Source organism: Ruditapes philippinarum, unplaced genomic scaffold (genome assembly GCF_026571515.1).
Source record: "Ruditapes philippinarum isolate M1 unplaced genomic scaffold, ASM2657151v2 ctg1561_1_1_1_1, whole genome shotgun sequence".
Taxonomy (NCBI): domain Eukaryota; kingdom Metazoa; phylum Mollusca; class Bivalvia; order Venerida; family Veneridae; genus Ruditapes; species Ruditapes philippinarum.
The window spans coordinates 119,176-144,057 of NW_026859143.1; the positions used below are offsets into that span (position 1 = coordinate 119,176).

The 24,882-nt window shown below is 32.4% G+C and overlaps 1 protein-coding gene across 1 annotated transcript; it reads left to right on the forward strand.

Moving 5' to 3' along the window:
- The first annotated feature begins 68 nt into the window (after window positions 1-68).
- On the forward strand, window positions 69-23,781 carry LOC132755404 (ran-binding protein 9-like). Its single transcript, XM_060746273.1, has 12 exons — window positions 69-299; window positions 2,054-2,165; window positions 10,176-10,228; window positions 10,892-11,059; window positions 11,771-11,793; window positions 12,337-12,438; window positions 13,123-13,205; window positions 14,080-14,192; window positions 14,862-15,524; window positions 16,993-17,144; window positions 18,290-18,401; window positions 20,504-23,781. The coding sequence occupies exons 1-12, from the start codon at window positions 110-112 to the stop codon at window positions 20,632-20,634; spliced, it is 1,902 nt and encodes a 633-aa protein (XP_060602256.1). The 5' UTR covers window positions 69-109; the 3' UTR covers window positions 20,635-23,781.
- The last annotated feature ends 1,101 nt before the right edge of the window (window positions 23,782-24,882 follow it).

Here is a 24,882-nt window from a genome sequence, read left to right on the forward strand (position 1 = left end):
GGTTGGCTAAGAATCTAATACTATTGCCCAATCAAAACAAAGGTTATTGAAACACGTTGCCTTCGCCCAGAAAAGACATCCGGGCATTCGTTGGAAAAGAGAAAGGAAAATGGCTGCTTCGAACGAATCGGGAACGGGTGACTCGACAACCTCGACCAGCAAGGAGCCCGATGATAGACTTAAGAAGCTCTATCCGGCTGTAAACGAAGAAGAAACGCCTTTGCCTCGTTCTTGGAGTGCTAAGGATAAATTTAATTACCTTGGTCTCTCTCAAAACAACCTCAGAGTTCACTACAAAGGTACACAACTTTGTTTTGGTTTTGACTACGAGACAGTCAACAAAGTTGACCTTTTTGCGTCTTATCTATATATCAATTAGAAGAATTCTGAGTAGGTTAATTTAATACAAGGTGTAAATGAAAAGTTTGGTATTTAGATTTTTCCTGAACTTGTATTGATATATAACTAATTAATGGAAAAAAATAGAACACATAAAATTAATTTCTTTGTTTGGGAAATGAATCAGCTGACGGTTGTTGTTGTTGTTCCAATTATTGTCAAACCCCTTATTATTTAAACAAAGACATAACCCTTTTAGTCATGATAAACAATTGTTACATTAATTTCTTAAATGTTTTTGTATAATTTTGAACTGCTGAATGACTGGAAATGTCGAATGATGAAATTTGCATAGTGGGATTCAAACTCGATCACACAGTCTATATCCTGGATTTTCAAGACCAGGTTCACTTTTAAGAAGAGGCCCATTATTGGGAAAGCTATCCTTTTAGAGTTATGCCCCTTTATAAATTAAAAAAATTGTATAGGGGTCAAATCCAGGAGATAGCCAGCTATTTCCTCAAATAGACTCAGATAGACCCTGGGGGTCTAAACGTTAGACTATTTCTCCCCATACCAGTTCCTTCCCAGAGTTCCCTGATGTTTCCTCCCTGAGAACTGTCTGCATTTGTATGATATTTGCGGAATTTTCCTCCCCAATTTTAGTCTTCTTAATAGATCAGTATATCAACACTTTTTGATATTTTAAAATGTGTATGTTCATGATTAATTTATAAAGAATTAGTGGTAAAAAGAATCTTGCTAGCAGATTACTATACACTGTGTGTTAATTATTCTAGACATTTCATTTAATTGAGATAATGATTCATTATTATTTAACATGAACTGTATTGTTTAATTTATTGTATAATTGCAGGTGTTTTTAATCTAATCACCACCCTACAGCCTTAATCTCTAACCATAAATGTGTTGATTAGTAAAAAGGTGTTAAAAAGTACTTCAACTTTTCTCAATAGATAGACATATCATTCAATAATTTAAAACTTTTTTTAAGTATGATTTTCAGGAAAATTCTTGTAACAAGTTAGCTGAATATCAATCAAAGTCATTGAAATAACAATCTTCATGAAGTATTCTATAATGATTAGATCTTGCTTGAAGTTCAAAATTTGGTAATTGTCTTCTTACATATTATTTACAGAAATATTTGGCCTGCACTATTTCCAATATTTCTCTTGTTAGAAAACAATGATATGTTTAATAAAATTTCTTTATAAAATATGAGAATTAATAAATAAAAGAAATTTTTTAGGTGAAAAACTGTCTGCATATTGCAAGTTTGGGGGTGGGGAACATGTCAGGGGAGGAAACTGTTTGGCAGGGACTGGGAGGAACTGGTTAATAGAGAGAATACTCTGTCATTTGGTCCAAATCAGGAGTATTTTATGGTTCATTCCACTTTCTTTAGTGTATTATATACAAGTTTTATTCTGAAATATACATACATGTAGGGAATCCAGGAGATTGCCCATCCTGCTATTTACAACTTTAATACATCTTCATCAGAAATGAAAATCAACAACAAACAAAACTGTAACATCATCGTGACATTAAGTAAACATAAATATGAATATAGAGAAAATGATACTAATTACTATAGGTTTTAGAATAAATTTATTTTTGCAATATAGAATAGTTGTTCAATTAGATATTTAAAAGTTTCAATACTACAGTGTTTATGTTATAATTGCAGGTGTAGGAAAGACACACAAAGATGCGGCAAGTGTACGTGCCACTCATCCTATACCCACAGCTTGTGGAATATATTACTTTGAAGTTAAAATCATAAGCAAAGGCAGAGATGGGTAAGTTCTGGTGATTAAAGCTATATTGAATAGATGACTGCTTTAACAAAATACGATCATTTCAATTTTTCATTGGTGATTATAGATAGTCAAAGGATGAGCATATTTATTTGGTGACCACAGAGTCTGAGTTTTTATACATAGATCTATACTTTTGTTTCAATTTTAGTTTTTAAAACACTGCCCATTGGTAAAATACTACTCATAGGGAATAGCATAATTATACTTTGATACTCTAATTATTTAATCTGCTGTTTTAAAAGATTTGCCCTGTCATCTGATAAAATTCCAGCTTTATATCCCCACATTTTGATATGGAAATCATTCCCTGTATTTCTGTGTCAAAACAAAAACACCACATTGGCCTGTTTAGTGTTAGTGTGAAACTTTGTTTTTTTTTTCTCTCACAATACCCCCTCTGCATTTCCCAAGGATAACTAGTGGCTAGTGTTTAGTTAATTTATATACTTCTTTATACTTTTGATGAACAAGAAATTTGGTCTTTTATAATGAAAATTTAATACAGATTTTTTGTATGTAACGGAGGTGAGGTTAAGCCAAGGCTTGAATGTATTTTTGTAAAACTGATGGTCTGTTGATGGTCAGCACTGATTATTTGCAGTGTAATCAACGTAGACAACTTTAGCAGACTTCACTGACCACATGACTGACCTACATTAATATGATAATGTTATCATAAAGTGTAGCTAAAAGGTGTGGTGTGTTCATCAGAAAACAACACAACCATGTATCATGCTGCATACAATATGTATTTTTATTTTATTGTAAAACTTCTATGCTGGGTACAGAGGGGTACGTAATCTCAGTGCCTGAAAGGGTGGATGAACCCTCATTGAGCCACTGGGTAAAGAAAAAATGCACAAAATCAGATATACGGGTAAAAAACAGTCCTACATATGCATCTAATTAGTACCAGGCTCAGGAATGATCAAAATTATTTTATTGGAAACCACTTTATTAATGTCATTTTTATTATCTATGTGTATTAATTATTTCATATATATGATAATAAGATGTTCTTCAGGTTATTGATACTGGTACTGTTAAATCATTGTAAATTGAGCTTATTTACTTTATAGCATATAAATATCGAGATTGAATTAAACTATAATTATACTATAATTATAATGATATGTCTGTGATCAACTTATCATGACATACATATACTTCAACAAAAGTATTATTACACAATGAAAGTGTTGGGGGAAAAAATCTGGAAATAAAGTGATCCCTCGGAAGCATTAATCAAGGAAGTTGGCTGAATTTGAATTTATATAAGCTTTTATAAACAAGAAATACATTGAAACAGTAAAGCTATTATTATAATTATATTATGGCAACATCTTGATGCCAGTAATGTTATTAGATCTATAGGTAATTTGTATTATGGTATGTCGGCTTATGTTTTAGTCTGATGGTTGTTTTGAAAATTATTCAGCTGTAAATTCAATTATGTAATTGATTTGGTTCCTGTTTCTGTATTGATTAAATAGGCTTGGTTATAAATCTTTAAAAAAAATCACTTATGTCATTGACCCTCACATAATCCTTATCTTCATGGTCAAAAGATTATAATTTTAGAAATTTCATGATAATTTAGACATTTTTCAACAGATTTGAGACAGGTGAATTTCTATTTTACTTATACATTTTGTTTGTTTCTTAAAATAACTAGGTATTGACATTTTTAATCAAACCATGCCATTGTTTTCTTGCAAAAAGTTACATACTCCTTTGTAAAATTTGTTTTAAGCTTTAAACCTTTACCATACATTTTGTTTTTATTGTTTATGCATTTTAGCCATATTTATATAACAATATATTGATTTATTATGGTCTCTATACAAATGCAATAATGAAGATTATTATAATAACAAACATATTGCATTTCTTAAGGGAATACATAGTGTCATGAAAAAATATATTCAGCATAATAAGTATTGGTATAGATGTACAATGATAACATGGTTTCTGCTGGATAGTTCAAGTATATCTGAAAGAAAAGAAATATTGATTATTTTGGGGTATCGTTCAGTGGATTGATTTATTTACTTCTATATTTGAAAAGTAACAGTAAGTTGTTTTTTCATACATATTGCTCAATTATGATCAACAATAGCTTCATAGCTTCAAAACCCATAGCTGCTAGCTTTAAATGAAATATACAAGAAGAAAATATCCAATAATTGAGTGTGAAGTTTTCTAACAGTAGTACTTGGCAGATATAGTCATTATTATTGTTTATACTTTTTACTGTCAAGTTCTCATCAAAGATCTGTAACTGAGACTTAAATCTGCAATTAGGGCCCCATGTTTAAATGTATTTGTCTCAATTTTCATCCATTAACATATACAGTATTTTTGACCATTTAAATATGACAAGGTCATATCAAAATATCCTAATTATAACTAGTAATAATGAGTTTTATCAATTTTAATTGACTTATGCCTAGTAAAAACAAGGGGAGATAGTTTTCAAGGATATCAAAAAGTTGTAGCAAAGGCAAGAAGGTTTGCTTTTCAAAAGCAAAATGGCAATACAAAGTAGAATAATTGTCCCAACTCTCTTGTTGTGTGCCATGGACTGTATTTTATTATTTGTATCAAAAAATAGATAGAAATTAATCAAATTGGCATCTTAAATGGAAGTTACATTAACTATAACAGTTAAACACATAGAAGTACCACAGTTTAAACAGTATTTTGGTTTTTAGTTGGGATAAATCCAAGATAAATTACCATTGTAAAGTTGTTGATTTTAATCAAAACATTCATGCAGAGCTGTGAAAATTTTATTGCAAATTCACAATTGGGTAATGTCTACACTGGGTTCTCAACAGTTTCACAGAATAACTCTGTTGCTTATATCATTTTTAGTCATTTACGACATTGAATTACCAGTGTATTTTCGGGCCACTTGTAAACTGCTTATTCCATCTTCGCTCTTCTGGTTTGGCAGAAATGGCAGATGGATGGAAAATGGTTACACATTAAAAGTTCTAAGAAATCTGCTGAGTAACCAAGTGGTTTATTGGAAAAATGATCTAGTACTTGACTTGTTGCCATCCTTTGTTTTAAAAACATAAATGTGGTGGCCTTATCTTCAATATCTTCAACTGCCATGGATTCAAATGTTGTTTATTGTATATGGAGGTATATATTTGTAAATAATTATATTGTTTACATTCCTTGTCTGAGATCTTCTTGGATTTATAGCTGGTCATATCTTATCATATCATTGTTTAATTTTTTGACAATAGTTGCTTTGTTACTATTGTTTATACGCTTAACTTTCAAGGTTTCATCTCAGGGTCTTCATCATTAACAGATTGGCGATCCCTATTATCGGTTAACATGCTGTTAAAATGGGTTGTATGTTCATCCTGTAGATTAAAATATCCCACTTGACCCTTGGCCAACTTGGTTGTTTTCATTGACACATCTGTTGCCTCAGATAAAAATGAAAACGTGTACAATCTTTGTCCTCCAGTTTGATTCTCATCTTAGATCTATAGCGCTGAGACTCAGTCATTATTGTGTTAAAATGGGTTGATTTAACTTCCCATTTCATGGTCCGACCTTTAACTTATGATAACAGATTGTAAAATGCACATAATGTTTTGTCATCTTAGATCTATTATAATAGTTAATACTATAGTGTATAAGTGTAATACACACATCTTTCAAATTCTCATTTCGGATCTATAATATATACTTATTATGTTCACAGATTCACAGTTCTCACTTAAGATCTATAATACATGTATATAATTGTTTATGCTCACAACTTCCAAGTTCTCACTTAAGATCTATAATATATAATTGTTGTGCTTACAACTTCCCAGTTCTCACTTAAGATCTATAATATATAATTGTTTGTGCTCACTACTTCCCAGTTCTCACTTCAGATCTATAATATATATTGTGTGTACTCACAACTTCCCAGTTCTCACCTCAGATCTATAATATACAATTATTATGTTTACTACTTCCCAGTTCTCACCTCAGAACTATAATATATAATAATTATGCTCACAACTTCCCAGTTCTCATCTCAGATCTATAGTAGCAGTAGCCTCATAATATATGTATAGAAATTTTATCTAGTGATGGGGAGTATTTATTGTTGTAGTGAGTAAGACATGCACATATACCTGTTGCTTGGTAAAGAATACAGGTTTTTCTGACACTGTACAGGTATACAACATGCAGCACATTACATTAAAGATGAGGCTGGTTCCTATATTAAGAAAATACAATATATAATAAACTCCTGTTTTACTCCTGTTGCATACAAGTGAGATAAGATCTGTTGGTAGAAAATGTCTTATTCATTTCATAATGATTATTTCAACAAGCTTTAAGTGAATGTGTGTTTGTTTGTTGTTGTTTTTTTTCCTTCTAAAAATAGAAATACGAATGATTGCTGTTTATTTATAGAAATTATTACTGAATTACTCACTGTGTTGCTCTGTGGTTCATATTTAAATAACTTCAATTCAAAACAAACTTCCCTTTAAAGTAAGTGACATATTTAATTGACTGGATGAAAAGGAAGAATACATTGAGAAACCACACATCAACACCAGATAAATATGAACAATATTTTGATAAAGATCTACCTGTTTTGAACCTTCTGGTTCTTCATCAGGATCAATAGACTGGCTAAAGAAATTGTTACAGCAAGAAAATTTTGATGAATTAATTAGTTAATTTATAAGTGGATAATTAATTTCTCTATTCCCTCTATTAGGCTTTCCCTTGATTGACTTTTGAACAGTCTCTTCAAGCTATAGTGTTTTCACCATCAAGAAATAATAAAATTTAGAAGTCAAGAGTGTCTAGCTTAACTTTGTGGGTGTTTGAGATATGTGCTGTAATTTAAAAGATTTGAAATAATTTCTATTCCTGGCAAAATACTCAAAAGTCTTGATCAACAAACATTTTGTTTTAGATTTCAGACATTCTAATATGTTGTAGAATAGTTACATTGACAAGTTAATTCAGTCCATGTGATACTAATGATATCACAATACACAGCACATTGCACTGCTGCTGTAAAAAGAAACATTTACGATTATCTAACATGGTGAAAGTGTTACATCATCTTCATTTGTTTGATCATTTGTGGATAATGCAAATAAAACCTACTTCAGGTCAATATGTTATCAAAGTTAATGTTTTCAAATGTTTCCATGTTTATTTATGTGTGTAGTCGAGACATCCGAATACTGATGTAGCTAATCCATGTCACATTTATATTTGAGATGTTATGTCTATGTTACTGACAAGTACTGTTTACCATCATGGGGCTGGAACCAGTACTGTTGACTGACAAACTTTATATTTTAATCTTGATATCCCAAAAATTGATAATGGTCAGTCCTGAAAAATCGAAGATAGATAAGTCCATTTTAAAAACTGCAATAGGTTAAGGGTTAACCTGCTGGGACCAACCAGTACTGGTGTCATATGAAGAAACATGGTTGTTACCCGATTTAGGCTCGAAGCCATGATCCAGGGTTTAAAAGGCAGACACCTTAACCACTAAGCCACGGCTTCCCTTAAGGGATCATTGTGTTGCATGTGGATGTTTATAGAAGTTTATATTTATAATGAGAATTCTACATATCAGATGTGAGTGTGAATGCTCACTAGGAGACAGAATATTGATAACATTTCACAGCTTTATAACAAACTTGATGTTACATTATTTATTTTGTGAGCTTCGTAAATTGGTAAACAAATTGTGTTTTACACCATTATTATGTCATTGTGATGATGCACTTTATTGTTGTCATTTAGTATCATGAGATTGTGGGAGGGTGTAACGGGGGTGTGGCATGTGTTGCATTGCCAATATTTATACTGCTGATAAGACAAGTGTGTGTTTGTGTGTATTTTCCAAGATGGGGGGGGGGGGGGGTGCTTGAAGTTTGAGGCAGGTTTGTGTTCTATGTTAATTTGGAATACTGTAATAGTCAGTTTGTGTTTACATATCATTATTGTATCTGTTTTTTCTGTCATTATCTGAGGGAGGTAGTTGGAAAGGCATGGCGTCTTTTTGCATTTATTTACACTTTTACATGTACTTCTATTATGGGGGGTGGGGAGGAAGGATGGGGTTGTGGTTTATTAACTGGTATTCACATTGTGTGTGCATCATTATTTAACCATAATAATTAGTTTGGTTGTTAGTATCAAGGCCAGCTTGGAGTGAGTTTGAGAGGTGTGTTATTTACCTAATATTTAGTGTACACAAACAAGGGATTGTGTGGGTGATGTTGTACAGCTTAGATAGACACATTTTATTGAAGGAAGTGTGCAGTCTATGTTTAATGTTTGTTTTCATTGATCTCATGGGACCTTTCTATGTTAGACAATCTAAACACATCAAATTTTTATAATGTCTGATTTGAACAAAAATAAATAATCAGTATTTATGCTGTTTAAAGTGAAAGCTGAAAATTCCTTGGCATTTACTTACAGTGATTGATGTATATGCAGATGTTGGTTGTTTTTTTATTAAATGGTAGAATTTTTTCAGATTTTATGAAACATGTTTTTTGCTGCCAAACTAATAAATTATGTATAATACTGTTTTAGTGGGAAAAGTAAGAATTTGTTTTTTGTAAAATGTAAATATATCTCTTTATGCAACAAGTACTGTAAATGAAAATTTAAGCCTTAGTTAAATCAGCTAAATATCTTAAATGAACTTGTCCATCTTCTCAAGTATCAAAATAATTTCCTAGAAAGCTCAACTGTAAAAGAAATTATCATGATGTGCCTATACTGAAACCAGAATAAAGAATGACTGAAACAGAGAAATTATCCTTTGAACATTCTGTTTTTTGTTTGATCAGGAAAATGAAACAATTTATGTTTGCCTATAAGGATGGTTTTATTTTGATGATTGAATTATTGATTGAAGTGCTGTGTATAGATGTTATCATAGTGTATGGCCAGTCTATGCCAGGTTTCTGCTTTGTTTAGTATCTTTTATGTGTTAAACTGACAAACTGTGCTTTGTTTATTACCTTAAATGTGTAAAATTAGCAATTTCTAATAGTAGTCTGGGAATGATCATTCCTAGTGGTAAATCAATTTTTGCAATATATATTATATACAGTCATCTCTAGGTGAAATACTATCTTGCCTTTTGGGAATGTGTGGCTTTCTGTGTATATGATTCAAGTCAGGTAGAAATTATGACTGTCTGAATATGTCTTGCTAGAGTTTTTCTTTGTTTTTGAATTCTCCCCAATTAAGATAAATTATTTTTCTTTTTTCCTGAATTTTTTCCCAATAAAATAAATGATTTTTCCTTGTTTCTGAATTATTTCCAAATGAAGTAATGTTTTTTTCCTTTGTTTCTGTTTTTTTATGGAATAAAAAAAAATGGTTTTCCAATAAAAATGAAAAAATTCTTAATAATATTGAAGCCTCTTGAATTTCAGAATTGATGTCAACATATAAATCTACAATTTGTTTGTCTGCACAATAGCAATTCAATCTCTAACATGATTCTCAACACATTTTATACAGAACTTGTGTCACCAGTAGATCTTGGTTACTGTTTTGAAGTGACCTCATTACATTTTTCTAACAGAGTTAATGCAGGCCAGCAATGATTTGGTTCCTGCATGAATATAAAACTATACATGTTGTAATAAAATTTAAAGGTGTTTTAAAAATGTTATAAATTGTTATGTACTAAGATCCAGTTTCCTGGTTAAATTGTTATGTACTAAGAACTAGTTTCCTGGTTAAATTGTTATGTACTAAGAACCAGTTTCCTGGTTAAATTGTTATGTACCAAGAACCAGTTTCCTGGTGAAATTGTTATGTACTAAGAACCAGTTTCCTGGTTAAATTGTTATGTACAAAGATCCAGTTTCCTGGTTTTGTTTGGGTTTTTTGAGTTTTTGTTTTTAGTTTTTTCAAAATTTTTTTTTTTACAGAATCTTTGTGTTTTTTCTGTTACAGGTATATGGGTATTGGTCTAGCTGCACAGGGTGTAAATCAAAACAGACTCCCAGGTACCATTTTCTTTATTCAGGACTTTATTATTGAATTTCTATATTACATCCTAGTGTTACAAAACAGCATCACTTGTAATCAGGGATGGGTTAGAGTAACAGAAAAGTTTGTAATCCTGTATTATTGAATAGGAGTGGTGTTTGTTTTGAATGCCTGGATGTAAATTGTTGGTCTCGATCAATAATAACTTGTCAGCATATAATATGCCATAAAGATCTGTCCAAATTATGATTTGATTGGTTTCCTAAAATTTTAGCAATCAGGGGTATCTTAATTAGAGATTATAACTTAAAATTTCATACATGAATGGCTAGTAGGAAAATTATTTTACATTCTCTTATGGCTAGAAATATAATATATACCTAGTACATGTATACTGTCTGAATAGAAAACAGTGCAGATCATGATCAGACGGCATGGATGTGCCTGCTGATCTTGGTCTGCACTGGTAACATAATTATGTAGATTCAGTTGCCATTAGTAGGGTATACATTAAATCATTCACGAATGTACCTGTAAATAAAAATCTACTGTAATATTGCTTGGTTCTGTGTCACCCAACATCTGACTTAAGTGCAGGATTTGCTTTTTGATCAATTTTATGATAAAGTTTATTTGACCTGAGACTGAGTAAGTTTAAATTTTGTTCTATATTTCATCAGGCTGGGATAAACAGTCATACGGTTACCATGGAGATGATGGTAATTCTTTCTGTTCATCTGGTCAAGGGGAGCCGTATGGTCCTACATTTTCTACAGGAGATGTGATTGGTTGCTGTGTTAATCTTATAGATAATACATGCTTCTATACGAAGAATGGTGTCCATCTTGGTAAGTTATATATTATATTCCAAATTTAGAAACCACTTGCCCCTCACTGTTGTGGATGCAAATCCCACTAGGGACTTTGAATTATTTCTTGTAAGAAAGCTATCCAGCAAGCTTACGGAATGTCGGTGGTTCTTTTCAGGTGCCCCCTCATGCCTGAAACAATGCACACAGAGACAATAATCTGAATAGAGGTCTTCCTCCACCAGTAAAGCTGGAAAGTTACCATGTGACCTTTTAAAGTCTTGTTGTGACTTAAAACCAAACAAATTAACAAACAAACGCAGGTTTCTGAATGTCATGATTCTGTTCTACCAGTGCTATACAGAAAGTCCCTTTGTCCTTAAAGTCCATTCGTTCATACCAGTGTGATGATAACTAAAACTGTACCAAAAAATGAGGTGGTTGTTGTAAGTGTATAATACAGTATTCAAATTTGGAACTGTCCTCTATCAATATAAGGGATTCTTAGATGAAAATTTGTGAAGTTGGTGATTGAACAGTGTAGAGCCTTGTCAGATGGCATGCATGTACAGGCTGTGCCCTAGCTCTATACTGGAGGCTAAAGCTGATCACTTTCTGTTACAGCAGCCAGAGTTTGGGTTAATAAATATACAGCAAAAAAAAATTGAATGTCTAAGAATTTATAGTGTTAAGGACATTTTAATGATTGAGGAAATATTGATACCAATATTTTTTGTTTTTCATTTTCAGGAATAGCATTTACAGATTTACCTGTAAGTACATGTTTTAATTTATAAATTATCAGGTGTCATCTTGTAGTGGCATATATCATTTTGAATACATGGCTATTTAATTGCAAGAATAATTCAGTTTCATTTGTCCAGCAGTAAATTGATAAGTTTTATTTATATATGTATTTGTCAGCTTCTAATGAATGTCAAAAGTTTTTACATTAGCACAATTCTTTTATCTGAGGAAAAATATACATAATGTAAACGTCACAATTATCCAATGAAAATTGACTTTACAAAAATTGCAGTACTGTAATATAAATAAGTGAAATAACATTAGAGCAGTGTCACGACAAAACCAACATAATGCATTTGCGACCAGCATGGATCCGGACCAGCCTGCGTATCCGCGCAGTTTGATCAGGCCCATTAGTTTTTCTTCTTGTAATAGGGTTTGTAAGCGAACAGCATGGATCCTGATCAAGCTGCGCGGATGCGCAGGCTGTTGTGGATCCATGCTGGTCGCAAACACATTATGTTGGTTTTGTCATGGCGCGGCTCAAATGTGTTTCATGTTTATTTCAGCATGGTCTATACCCAACAGTTGGTCTACAGACACCCGGGGAAGTTGTAGAGGCTAACTTTGGACACACCCCTTTTGTTTATGATATTGATGACTATATGAAGGTAATTTTCGATATATACAAATCAACATTATTATGTCAGGTTTTAGAACTGTTTACTATTTAGTCGAGAAGATGTTTAAGCAGCCTGATAGCTCAGTCAGTAGAGCTGCTGAAATAAATTTCATGGGTCCTGGCAGGCAGCACATTTTTCTCACACTGTGACATTTAAAACTGATTTATATGATACAAAAACCTTATTATATAATAAAAATATTGTCCCTTGATTTTGAAAATAAATATCATTCATATTGATTTTGAAAAACTTTGTTCATTGATTTTGAAAATATACATATTAGACATTGAACATGTTTATATCGATGTAATGCACTAGTATAATAACAGTTACTTCAAGATGTGTCCGTATATATTGTTTAAAAAACAGTGTGTATTATAAAATATGAAGTCACTACAGTAAAAGATAAAAAGGCTAGGGTAGACGTTGTGGTTAAGGTGTCTATCTCTCAACCCCTGGATCATGGATTGGAGCCCTAATAGGAAACGACCATGTTTCTTCATATGACACCAGTACTGGTTGGTTCTGGGAAGCGGACTCGAAAGTGATTAATATAAGTTGCAAGAACTTGTTTCACAGTTAACCTTAAATAAATATGTTTAAACTAAACATATATGGAGCATTGTAAGTTAAGATAAACAGTGTATTTAATGTATGATATTGTTATTGCAGGAATGGAAGATGAAGACAAGGTTGACTATTGAAAGATTTCCTGTCAATGATAAGAAAGGAGAATGGCAGACTGCATTACAGAGGTATTATTTCAGTTCTCTAGAATATTGTCATAGCCAAAACACAATCATCCTTCCTGTCTTCATGATATATAAACCCAGAAACATGTTGTCAGTCTGTTAACCTTGATACAGGACTGGCTCCACTTTGTTATTAACTTAGGCTGCGGTCTGTTTAGTTTGGTTTAAAGGGCACCCATGGCCGAGTGCTTAAGGTTTTTGACTTCAAATAACGTGGCTCTCCCCACTGTAGGTTTGAGCTGCGCAAGCATTGTTGGATTCTACATGTAAGAAAGCTATCCAGCTATTTTACCGACAGTCTGTGGTTCGACTCATTCTGCCCATTTGTGACTGAAATAATGTACCGTGGGGCACCTGAAGTCTTCCTCCACCAATTAACATATGACCTATACTGTGTTGGTGCAATGTTAAGCCCAACAAAAAGTCAACAACAAAAAACACCACGGAAAGAATATCTCGATAAAGACTGCACAAAATCCGAACAAAAATGGGTAAATATAGAGGAAAGCCAGGAGGGTAGAATCACATTTCGATTTTCTTAAAAAAAGCTTTGAATTTTATATAAATGTTTAAGATGTTGAAAACTTATCACATTCACATATAAATTTTTTTTTTCTGATGCTCAGTTTTGAGATTCATATGGGGTTCTACCCCCGTGTTAAAAATTTCAGAGAAAATTTATTAGTAGAATCTCATATTTGACATTGATACTATTTTACTCTCTTCAGGCTGTTTGGTAATTGTTGTGCATCTAATGCCCATACTAACCAGTTTATGCATTGTACATCATTATGAATCTATTTTATCCATCACTTGCTCCCATTAAAAATGTCTCACAGCTATTATAGTCATACAGATATATGATATTATATTTCAGTATTGTCTCAACATACCTGGTTCACCATGGTTACTGTGCCACTGCTGAAGCTTTCGCCAAATCTACAGGCCAACAAATAGATGAAGAAATAGCTTCCATTAAAAACAGACAAAGTATTTTCTATTCTAATTAGAGTGATTAAACTACATAGGGGGAACTTTAAAGTTAAAGGGATAAAGTATAACTAATCCGATGTTAATAAAGGAAAACTGAAAAATATTTTAAGTAATTGTTAAGCATGTATAAAACAATAAGGGTAATATTCATAAATTATATTCTGGACAGTGGTTAAGGTCGTTGACTTCAAACCACTTGCCCCTCACCTCTGTGGGTTTGAATCCCGACAGGTGTGGAAGCTATCCAGATATGTTACGGAACGTCGATGGTCCTACTCGGGTGCCTGTTCGTGCCTGAAATAATGCACGGAAGGGCACCTGAGGTCTTCATCCACCAGTAAAGCTGGAATGTCCCCATATGACCTATACTGTGTCGATGTGACGTAAAACCCAATCAAACAAACAAATATTCTGGGCAAATTACTAATGAAATATTGCTTGAACTGTGTGTAACATAGTCTAAATGGACAAGAAATTGAGAACAAAAACAGATATGCAGGCATAATTTCTCTACTAATATTCTATTTATATTTTGGTATAGATTTATGATATTAAAATTTATATGATTTCTAAATGATTATGATGATGTTTTATTTGGCCAGATATTATTGGACATGTTTACACTTTGTTTTGAATTTGAATGTAAAATTGTATATTTATTTTTAGGAATATCAAAGTTAGTATTAGCAGGACGTATGGGCGAAGCTATAGAAACTACACAACAATTGTATCCCGGTTTACTGGAACGGAACACCAATTTATTATTCATGCTGAAATGTAGACAGTTTATTGAAATGGTGAACGGTTCTGACAGTGAGGTACGAGGTGCGGCACTACGGAGTCCTAGATCTCAGCACGGGGGTAGTAACCGCTCTAGTCCATCTCGCAGCCCAATCCATCACACACACCCGTCCAGGGTCAATCCGCTGGGCGGGGGAACTAACTCAGGGAACAGTAGTCCAAACAGAACAAAAACTCTTAAATCACACTCAAACTTTCAGACTCATTCTCAAACTTCCAATTCTAGCCCTGCCCTAAATCCCGCCCTAAACCCCGCCCATACAAACAGTGTAACCAATAGCAACAGTTCAAATAACCAGTCAGACTTGAAAACTATATCGGAGGAAAATATGAACACTGTTAATTCAGCCAATTCCAATTCAAACAGTGTTACTTTAAATGGATCGGACACGAGATTTATTGAGGATATAGAAATGTTGGATGGAGTGATAGAAGAGGAAGCTAACGGTGTTGTAACGAATGGTAATTCTGCTAATGGACAATACATGAATGGAAACAGTTGTCAGCCTGACAAACATGATGATATGGGTGAGTACTTTAAAATTTAGTACATAATTCAAATGTGAAAACTGATAATAATACTCTAATGTGTATACAGAATAGAGGCAATATCCATAAATTATTTATTGGTCAAATTATCATTTGTTACTGTATTTATTTGGTTAAAAGCTGAGATTAGTGAAGTTTTGTTATGAAACAAAAATACTGCATCAACCAGTACTGATGTCGCCCAAAAAAAATGGTGAAGCCTGATTGTGAAGCCTGATCTCATTTTGGAAATGAAACAGCACTGTAGTTTTTGTGGCTGAAGGTTGAGGCGTCAGAATGTCAGCCACAGTTTATCCCTATGTGATTGTAAGAGGTACCTAAATGGGTTCAAATTTCTGGTGTCTATGCATCTCTTAGCTCCAGCTTGTGAGGTGGTTTTGATAAGTTTGTAACACCCCAGGTTAGCTAAAACTATCTTTCCTTTTGCGGAACCATATGACCTATATTGTGTTGATGCTCCGTAAAACCAAACAAAACAAAATCAGTATCACAGTGGTTGTATTGTATGGAATTATTTTGCTAGCTTAAAAAAATTTCAGTTCTGATATATACAGACACATCTAGACATCAACATATTTAAACTATAGTTTAAAAAAATACATCGTAGAACTTTAAGGGGTAATGAAAATTGCTCCAAGACCTTGTGTTAGTATGAGTTTAGCTCGAATTCAATCAAAGCAAATTAGAATGAAAGTTACAGTATAATCTATGCACTGTGGCCCTCTTTTTTTACAGTAACTTCAAATTCTCCCTAAAAGTAAAACCTCACAATGAATTTTACCTTTCTTAAAGGGACTCCACTGAGGGTTTTTTTGACATGATGGGACAGAAAATATTTTTTTCCAGATAAATGTACCATTTGATGTAGGTTTAGACACTTATCTTTGTGCAAAATTTCAGATCATACGCGCACTTCGTTTTTCTAGAATAATTATTCAAATTGTAAAAAAATGACCCAAAATGAAAAGCATTTAAACGCTTTTCACTCAAATCGGGCTTAGAAAAGCATAAAAATATAATTTTCAATTTATTTTTTAAGTATATTTCTTAACTATCTTTGCATATATTTCTGTTTAAAGTGTCCTGCTCATTTATGTAAGAAATTCAAATGTTATGTTTTTAGGCATTTAAACCCCAGTGGAGTCCCTTTAAGTAAAAGCCCTTCAACAATAATCAAAGTTTTTACCTCCCAAAGGGTGTAGCTCTACAGAGGTGGCACTGTAATGTTTATTTCCTTACATACTCTCCTTGTTTTACGTTATCTCCCTGCTGTGAGTTTGGAACTGTTAATTGATATGCATAAATCATTTGATAATTCAGGAACAAAATTTTAACCCCTTAAACTGTTGGAAGTGGAGGTGCTAAGCTTTCACCATCAGCATAAAGCCAGACTAGCCTGCACATAACTATTAAAGATGATTTTTATCAACATTTTATTTTGTTGTAGAAATTGACCCACCATCTCAGAAGCGTCAACTATGTGGAGGGTCTCAGGTAGCCATAGAAAAAATGTTGCAATTTGGTAGAGAATTACAGTCCATGAGCATACGATTGAGAAAAGAGTTTGGCAAAAATGAAGGCAACAAAAAGCAATTACAGGTATGTGTACTGTTCATATTACATCTGTAAGTGGACATAACAAAGTGGACAGGACAAAGGTAAGAGTGATATTATAATGCACAAGTCACTTTTAACCCTGCTACTCAAGAACCAATCCAGGGGCACTGACTTTAATACTGATGGTAAACCCATGTTTTTACCTTTCATTTATTTATAAATCTGGTAGTTTGTAGTGGCTACATATTATATTAACAGAGATCAAAAACTCCACTCGTCCACTCGTAATTAAGAGTAGAGTTTTAGAGAAATTAATGCAGGATGAGTAGAAAAATGTTGTCTGCATATTGGATTTAGAAGCTACTCGTCCTGCAAGGAGTGACTCTTAAAGTATTTTTCAATACCTGATTAATATTGTTTTGAAGTAAGATTTCTATATGGTTTTCCAGTTAGTTTAGTATATTTCAAAAAAATTATAAGCTAGCTTTAAGTTTCAGGGCTTTAAATGGTACAAGTTCAGATAATAGTACACTTTCACGGTTGCATTTCATAGAAAGTCCTTGATCCGAAATCAGTCTTAAGACCAAAACTTTGACAGTTTTGCTGTTCAAAGCAAGTGACACAACTTACCATTCCTATGTTATGACTCCTTTAATTTCTGTATTACAATGCAGGTGAACATTAATATATTGACAATTAAAGTGTCTTAACTTTTCTCAGGACAGTGAATTTAATTAACGACTTAAATCTTTGACTAAAGGTAAAAAATGTGTATTGGAACGGTCTAAATTTAGTCCTAAAGTTGGTTACAGTCCTTAGACTTGGGATACACTTAGGACTTACTATGAAATGCAGTCCAGGTCTGAATTATATAAACTTATAAACATGTTTTAAGTCGGTCTGCAGTTTTACTTATTGCTATTTTCATTATTTTGAATTCTCAGTTGATCTTCTTTCTTCAGAATTTGTTCCAATTATCATTACTATAATAATAATAATAAAGTCTTTATTTAAATAGGCTACACAGTTGCAGCAAAGGCAATCTACCCTGCGGGTGAATTATGTATCTGTAAAAATGTACTATTTAAAGTGCTAGTTGATGTTTGATAAATACTAAATGAACATCCTAGGATCATAAACTTGTACCATATTTGAGCTATGATTGAATGTTTGTTTTATTTATATAGGATGCATTTAGTTTACTAGCATACTCTGATCCTTGGACAAGTCCAGTAGGTGCTCAATTAGAGCCTGTACAGAGAGAACCTGTATGTGCGGCCTTAAATAGTGCCATTCTAGGTTTGTATATGCTTTTATCTCTTACACTTTATATGACTTAAAGGGACTCCACTGAGGTTTACTGACGGGACTGAAAATATTTTTTTCAGATTATTACTCCATTTGATGTAGATCTATTCTAATAACTTATGTGCCAAACTTCAGATCATTAACTCCCTCCGTTTTTCCAGAATAATTATTATAATAGTGTAAAATGACCCAAAATTGAAAAGCGTTTAAACGCTTTTCACTCAAATAGGACTGAGAATAGCACAAACATATGATTTTCAATGTATTTCTTGTATATTTCTTAGTTATATTTTATTTATATTTCTGTTTAATGTTTATGTTCATGTTTATCTGTGTGAAAAATTAAAATGTTGTGTTTTAGGCTTATAAACCTCAGTGGAGTTCCTTTAACTGATGTTTAGAAAATTAGAATTTGTTACAAAGTCTGTTAAAAAAATTAGATTTGTTAACCAGTCTGTTAAAAAATATTGATTTGTTAACCAGTCTGTTGAAAAAAAATTGAAATTTGTTAACCGGTGTGTTGAAAATTTTAGATTTGTTAACCAGTCTGTTAAAAAAAAAAAAAATTTAGATTTGTTAACCAGTCTGTTGAAAAATTTAGATTTATTAACCAGTCTGTTGTATTGTTACCAAAGGTTGTAATCCTAACTTGCAATTTTCTCTTGTTTAATCAAATAAGTGGTAAAGGACTTTTTGGAAGCTCTCCAGGTAGCTGTTGGAACGTTGGTGTTTCTACGCAGGTGTCTGATTGTGTCTGAATCAAGGCATTAAAAGCCCATCTGTGGTTTTCCTACAACAGTTCACACTTGGAAAGCTTGCAATATATTACTTAAAACACAGTCAAAAAATTGAAATTAATAGCATTCCATTTTGACATCATTAATGATGCAATAAATCATGTTGTAAGAAGTAAATTACTTATCTGCTTCATGTCTGCAAAGTCTGACCAGGCTCTATATTGTTGTTCCTTAATTGATGACAGACTAATCCAAAAAAAAAAAATGGAATCTTGACAAGTTCATTTGATAAATAAAGAAACTAAGGGTTAAACCTAAATAAATGTTGATTTATTAGTTCCCTACCAGTTTAACCGGAGGGGACTTTAGGTTTACCCTCCCTCCGTGCGTCTGTCTGACCGAGCAAACATTTTGGGTTTAGGGGTTATATAACAGTAAAGAGAAAAATAGGTTCATTCCATGATCAAAGGGTTTAGGGGCTAGTAGCCCTTAAGAAAACAAAGAAAATAACAAAGAAAATAGCCCCTAAAGCCAAAATGTTGGAACGTCCGTCAGTCTGTCCGTCCACAAAATTGGATCCCGTGATAACGAAAAAAGTACTAAAATATTTTTATGAAACTTGATATATGGATAGATGGCAGTATGGAGATTATGCACGTCTTTTTCTTTTATTGTTTTGTTGAAAATTCTGGTTGCTATGGCAACAAATAGCCTGAATTTCAAGATTTCTGATTTAAATTTTTCAGCTTTTTCACTATAAGTTCTTTATTTCTTAAGGTGTTTACTTCAAACTCTAAATATAAGTTTCTGGTCATCAACCACATCATATGTGACAAGGTTTACAACTCTAGCACAAAAATTATCAGTATTACCTCCCTTGAACTTAGAATGTTTATGGAAAAAAAATGTTGCCTTTTTTAAATAACTTCTTTATTTCCTAATGTATCTACTTCAAACTTCATATATATGTTTCTTATTATCCTTCAACATTTTTGAGAAGGTTAAATTCTCTAGCAAGACTATTTCCAGAATTATGTCCCCCTTGATTTTTTTCGAGAAATTGGTATTTTTTACTCCAACTTCTTCATTCCTTATAGGATTTACTTTAAAATCCCACATCGTAATAATATGACAAGGTTGTATAAACATAATTTCCTTACTAGGCAGGGAAACTTAACACATTACTGTGATATAGACAAACTTAGAACTCATAAGATTTAAGTTCATTTATGTCATTCATTCACTGGTAAAATTGAATGGCCAATGGCCCATCAGAATGTTGCTGGGGTTCTAACCGGTAGGGGACTTATGAATTGCTTGCAATACTATGATAAATGCTTGTTCTTTTTATTTCAGAGTCATATGCTTTACCTAACAAGCCTCCACTTGAACTTGTGATATCCCAGACAACAGAATGTATGAAACTGATGTCTAAAGCCGGCATTGCCTCCAGTGCCTTCTCCAGCACACAAGACTATCTCCATTGACAACAGCATACTAATAAATTTGAGCCGCATCACAACAAAACCAACATAGTCCATTTGCGACCAGCATGGATCCAGACCAGCCTGCGCATCCGCTCGGTCTGATCAGGATCCATGCTGTTCGCTTACCAACCCTTTTACAAGTAGAAAAACAGATAGCTTACACCATGGGTCTGGATCCATGCTGGTCGCAAACGCATTATGTTGGTTTTGGCGTTAGGCGGCTCATATATTACTTTAGCATCTCATGGAATATTTGACTTAATTATGGGATACATGGACACCTCATGGAATATATGAGTTTTATTATGGAATATAAGGGTATCTCATAGAAATATATGAGTATTTTCCATTGAGAAAAAACATAATAGAATATGACTTGACTATCTCATGGAATTAATATGAGTTTCTATTGGAATATATGAGTTTATTTTGGGATGTAAGGGTATCTCCTGAACTATATGAGTATCTCATGGAATAGATATAAGTTTCTATTGGAATATATGAATATTTACATTAACAGCATATATGTATATTACTTTAAGCACCCCATTGAATAAGTGAATATCTGATGCAATAGTGTAGTTTTTCATGGAGTTATTGAACATTTTTATAGCAAAAACTTTTATTTATTTTTCCATCTTCTGGAATAAATATTTTGAGTATCTCATGGAATATTCAAGAAGAATCTTGTGGAATTCCTGATATTAGCAGTTTCTCACCAGAGTATTTGAATATCTGGTAAAGTTATTGGAATATTTGAATGTATTATTTGAATATGTTATTGGAATATTTGATAATGTTATTGGAATATTCAAATATATTGTTTGAATATATAATTTGAATATCTGAAAGTGGTATTGGAAAATTGGAATGCATTATTTAAACTTGTTATTGGAATATTTGAATGTATTGTTATAATATGTGATTGAAATATCTGATACTGTTACTAGAGTATTTGATTATGTTATTGGAATATTTCATAAGGTTAACAGAACATTTGATATGTTTTTAAAATATTTCAGCATATGTTAGGAATATTTCAGCAGTTTATTTGAATATTTGAGAATTTTAGATGAATATTTTACCTTTTCTAGGATATTTGAGCATTTCATTCTTATGGGCTAAAATCCTATTTCCATGAGTGAACATTAACATAATTTTCTGTACCTTTTCCATATTCTAGACTCGAATTTTCCAAGAACATTCTTGTGATCATCTTTATTAGATAGAGTAATGATTTATATTGATTATCAGTTCAAATAATCTCTGCCATACCATACAGTTAGAAGTCACCTATATACAGTCTCTGTTTCTGCTAAACATTACCATACCATTTAAATATTCTTTAAACACCACCATACCATAAAGATTCTATTAGTTAAAATAGGTCATGAATCTTTATTTTTACTGAACATTCCAAAATTTAATTTATTCCTCGACATTAACACAGAGTTAGGAAACTAGAGATGTTACATTATTACCATTAACATTCACACCTATAATTAACCTGCTGAATGTCTTAAATGGACTTGTCCAATTTTTGAAACTGTCCTATGTCAACATTTGGAACTGTCCATCGTCAATTTTGGGAATATCAAGATGAAAATTCAATCTACCAACAGTATAGACTCTGGTCAGACAGTAATAGAGGCTGGCCTGGCACTATACTGGTGGCAAAGGCTATTTCTGTTCCAGGTGGGGAAAAGAGATAGGTTGGTTGCATGTGAAGTCATACTTTTTTTATACCCATAATGAATTTCGGTAACTATTTATTATTAATAATACTATCTTTGATACTTTAATAACAGGAAAATTGACTTGCATATCCTAAAAGTGTTAAGCCAGTCACCCTGCACATACCTGATAAGACTGTATGTTTCCTGGAAATTTTGCTGAAAAGAAAGTTCTTACAGTTTTCGTGGTACATAAGTGTATAATGCTTGTTTATGAAAGGGTCAAAGCAACTCTACTGTAACTTATTGTACCTAAAGAAAAAAACTACCATAATTTTGTAGTATACCCTTCATTTATATTTATTTTAAGTACCGTTGTCTTTCTTTAAGTCTGAATAACCCACCCAAAATATGTTTAAAATTGTAAAAAGTACAATTTGCCCTTTGGATAGAGGTAAAATAAAATGAATTCATACATTCTGGGTTTGAACCCCATGAGGCACTTTAGATTTTTTCATGTGAGGAAGCTATTATGCTAACTTGTTAGTTGTTCTTCTCAGGTTCCTTCCTACTAGTGCCTGAAATAATGCACGGAGGAAATCTAGGGTCTTCCTCCACTAGTAAAGCTGGAAATTTGAAAAAAATTGTGCAACTTAAAATCTAACAATCATTTTGGTATGTAAATATGTTAAGAATTTTTTGTTGTAATATCAATAGCTTAGGAAAGGAAAATTCACACAACACTATTTTAAAGCTATAAGAATAAGTACATTGTGCATTGTAGTTGAATAAGTTTTATAATTTTATAGCCTAAGTTACAACTGTTGATTTAACCTTTGTTAGAAAGGTACTGCTATGATTGTCCACAGGTTTTTCCTCTTGTAAACATGAATTCAATGTATACACAGAGACCCATATCCCGGGGAATACGAGAGCGACTGACCTTTAGTTCATCAAAGCAAAGCCCCTGTGTGTGAAAGAACCACCCTGTGGAAAATTTCTAAATACCCCAAAACTGACGCATTGGTGTAGCAGTATTGACTCCGAAACTAAAAACTTTTCCCATTATCTCACTCCACTTTCATTTTCCTGGGATGGGGTTCTAGGTAACAACTGTCAACAAATGAATTAAATCCTGCATTACATAATGTCATCTTTTTCATAGAAAATATAGCATTGTTGGGTAGGGTAAAATTTTTTTTACATAAACAGGAATTTCGGGAAATTGTCATGTCCGGTGTCCCGACATTTTGTGTGTAGAGTGTTGTTATATTTATGTAAATATGCCATGTTAATGTGTAAAATACCTGTGTTATAAATATGAAAGATTCTGCCAACATATATTGGGTTTTGTGACTTGCTAATGATTTATTATCTTGTTTTATTTCTTGTTAATATGACTAATGTACACTGGAACACTTTAGCAGTTTTAAATAGCTCGTCTGATTTTATAAAAATAAAGATATTAAGATATTTTAAGGATATTTGTTATCAATTTTATCATGACTTTTTTTAAGATTTTTTTCTGTAAAGGCCCAAACCTGTTGACAGTATTTCAACTTAAGCTTCATTTTCGACTGGAATCATTCTACAATAAATACACAATGTTAGTTCATAGGATTTCCATTTGGCTTTTAATAAAGCAACCTAATGCACTGTTATTAACTCAAATTAATGACACAAAATGATATAAAACCTGTTATTTTCTTTAACATCAGAGAACTTTGAGATTTAGAAACATTTGGCATAATATTTTTTTTTAAACAATTGCCAAATGATTGGTGCTTTTATAAAGGAAAACAACTGCCAAGAATTTGATTTGTCAAAAAATACCACAAACCCCTGCTGCAATAAACTAGTGTTGTTTTTCTCTCAGTGTCCGAAAAATTGCAGGTTTGTCACATTAATCCAAGGCCTGCTTGAAGCAACAGGTTCTGCCCATGTGACCAGTGCTGATATAAGATCAGCCCACACATCTGTGTGTTCTGATCATTATCAGTACTTTTTCACTATTCAGTCCGGTAAGATTTTAAAACAAATTCCTAAAGATGAATGTTTTTTCCCAAACTGAAAGAGATGGACAAGTCTATTGTAAAAAAATAGAGTGGTAAAGGTTGATGAAAAGGATAATTTGCTTTATGCAAATACACTGCAATTTATGTGTACTTTTTATTTACACCAAAAAAAAATAAAAGGATCATCTTAAATGTTGCAAAAAAGAATTAAATCGGTTATATGGACTGTATAACAGTAAGTGTATAACACTGGAATTATTGGCCTGTAGCAGCCAATACTGAGTCATACAGACTTCTTACGCCTTAAACAGAAAAATGTGCAGAATATTTCCAAAAAAAGAATTGAAAATATTTTTTTTTCTTAAAAGAGTTTAAATACTCTTTCTCCTACAACTGTTGTTTGATTTACTTATATAAATCCTCTAATTTACTATCAAGTTATGAAAAAACAAAAAATGGGAATTAGTACAGTTTGTTACTGGATATTGTAATACATTGTTAATAATCTGATAGTTGGATATGGGGTTTAGGGGCTTATTGTTAACAAATTATGTGTTTAA

Coding starts and splice junctions, on each gene's coding strand:
- LOC132755404 (XM_060746273.1), top strand. CDS start 110: ATGGCTGCTTCGAACGAATCGGGAACGGGTGACTCGACAACCTCGACC. Junction 300..2,053: donor CCTCAGAGTTCACTACAAAG/GTACACAACTTT, acceptor TTATAATTGCAG/GTGTAGGAAAGACACACAAA. Junction 10,229..10,891: donor AAATCAAAACAGACTCCCAG/GTACCATTTTCT, acceptor ATATTTCATCAG/GCTGGGATAAACAGTCATAC.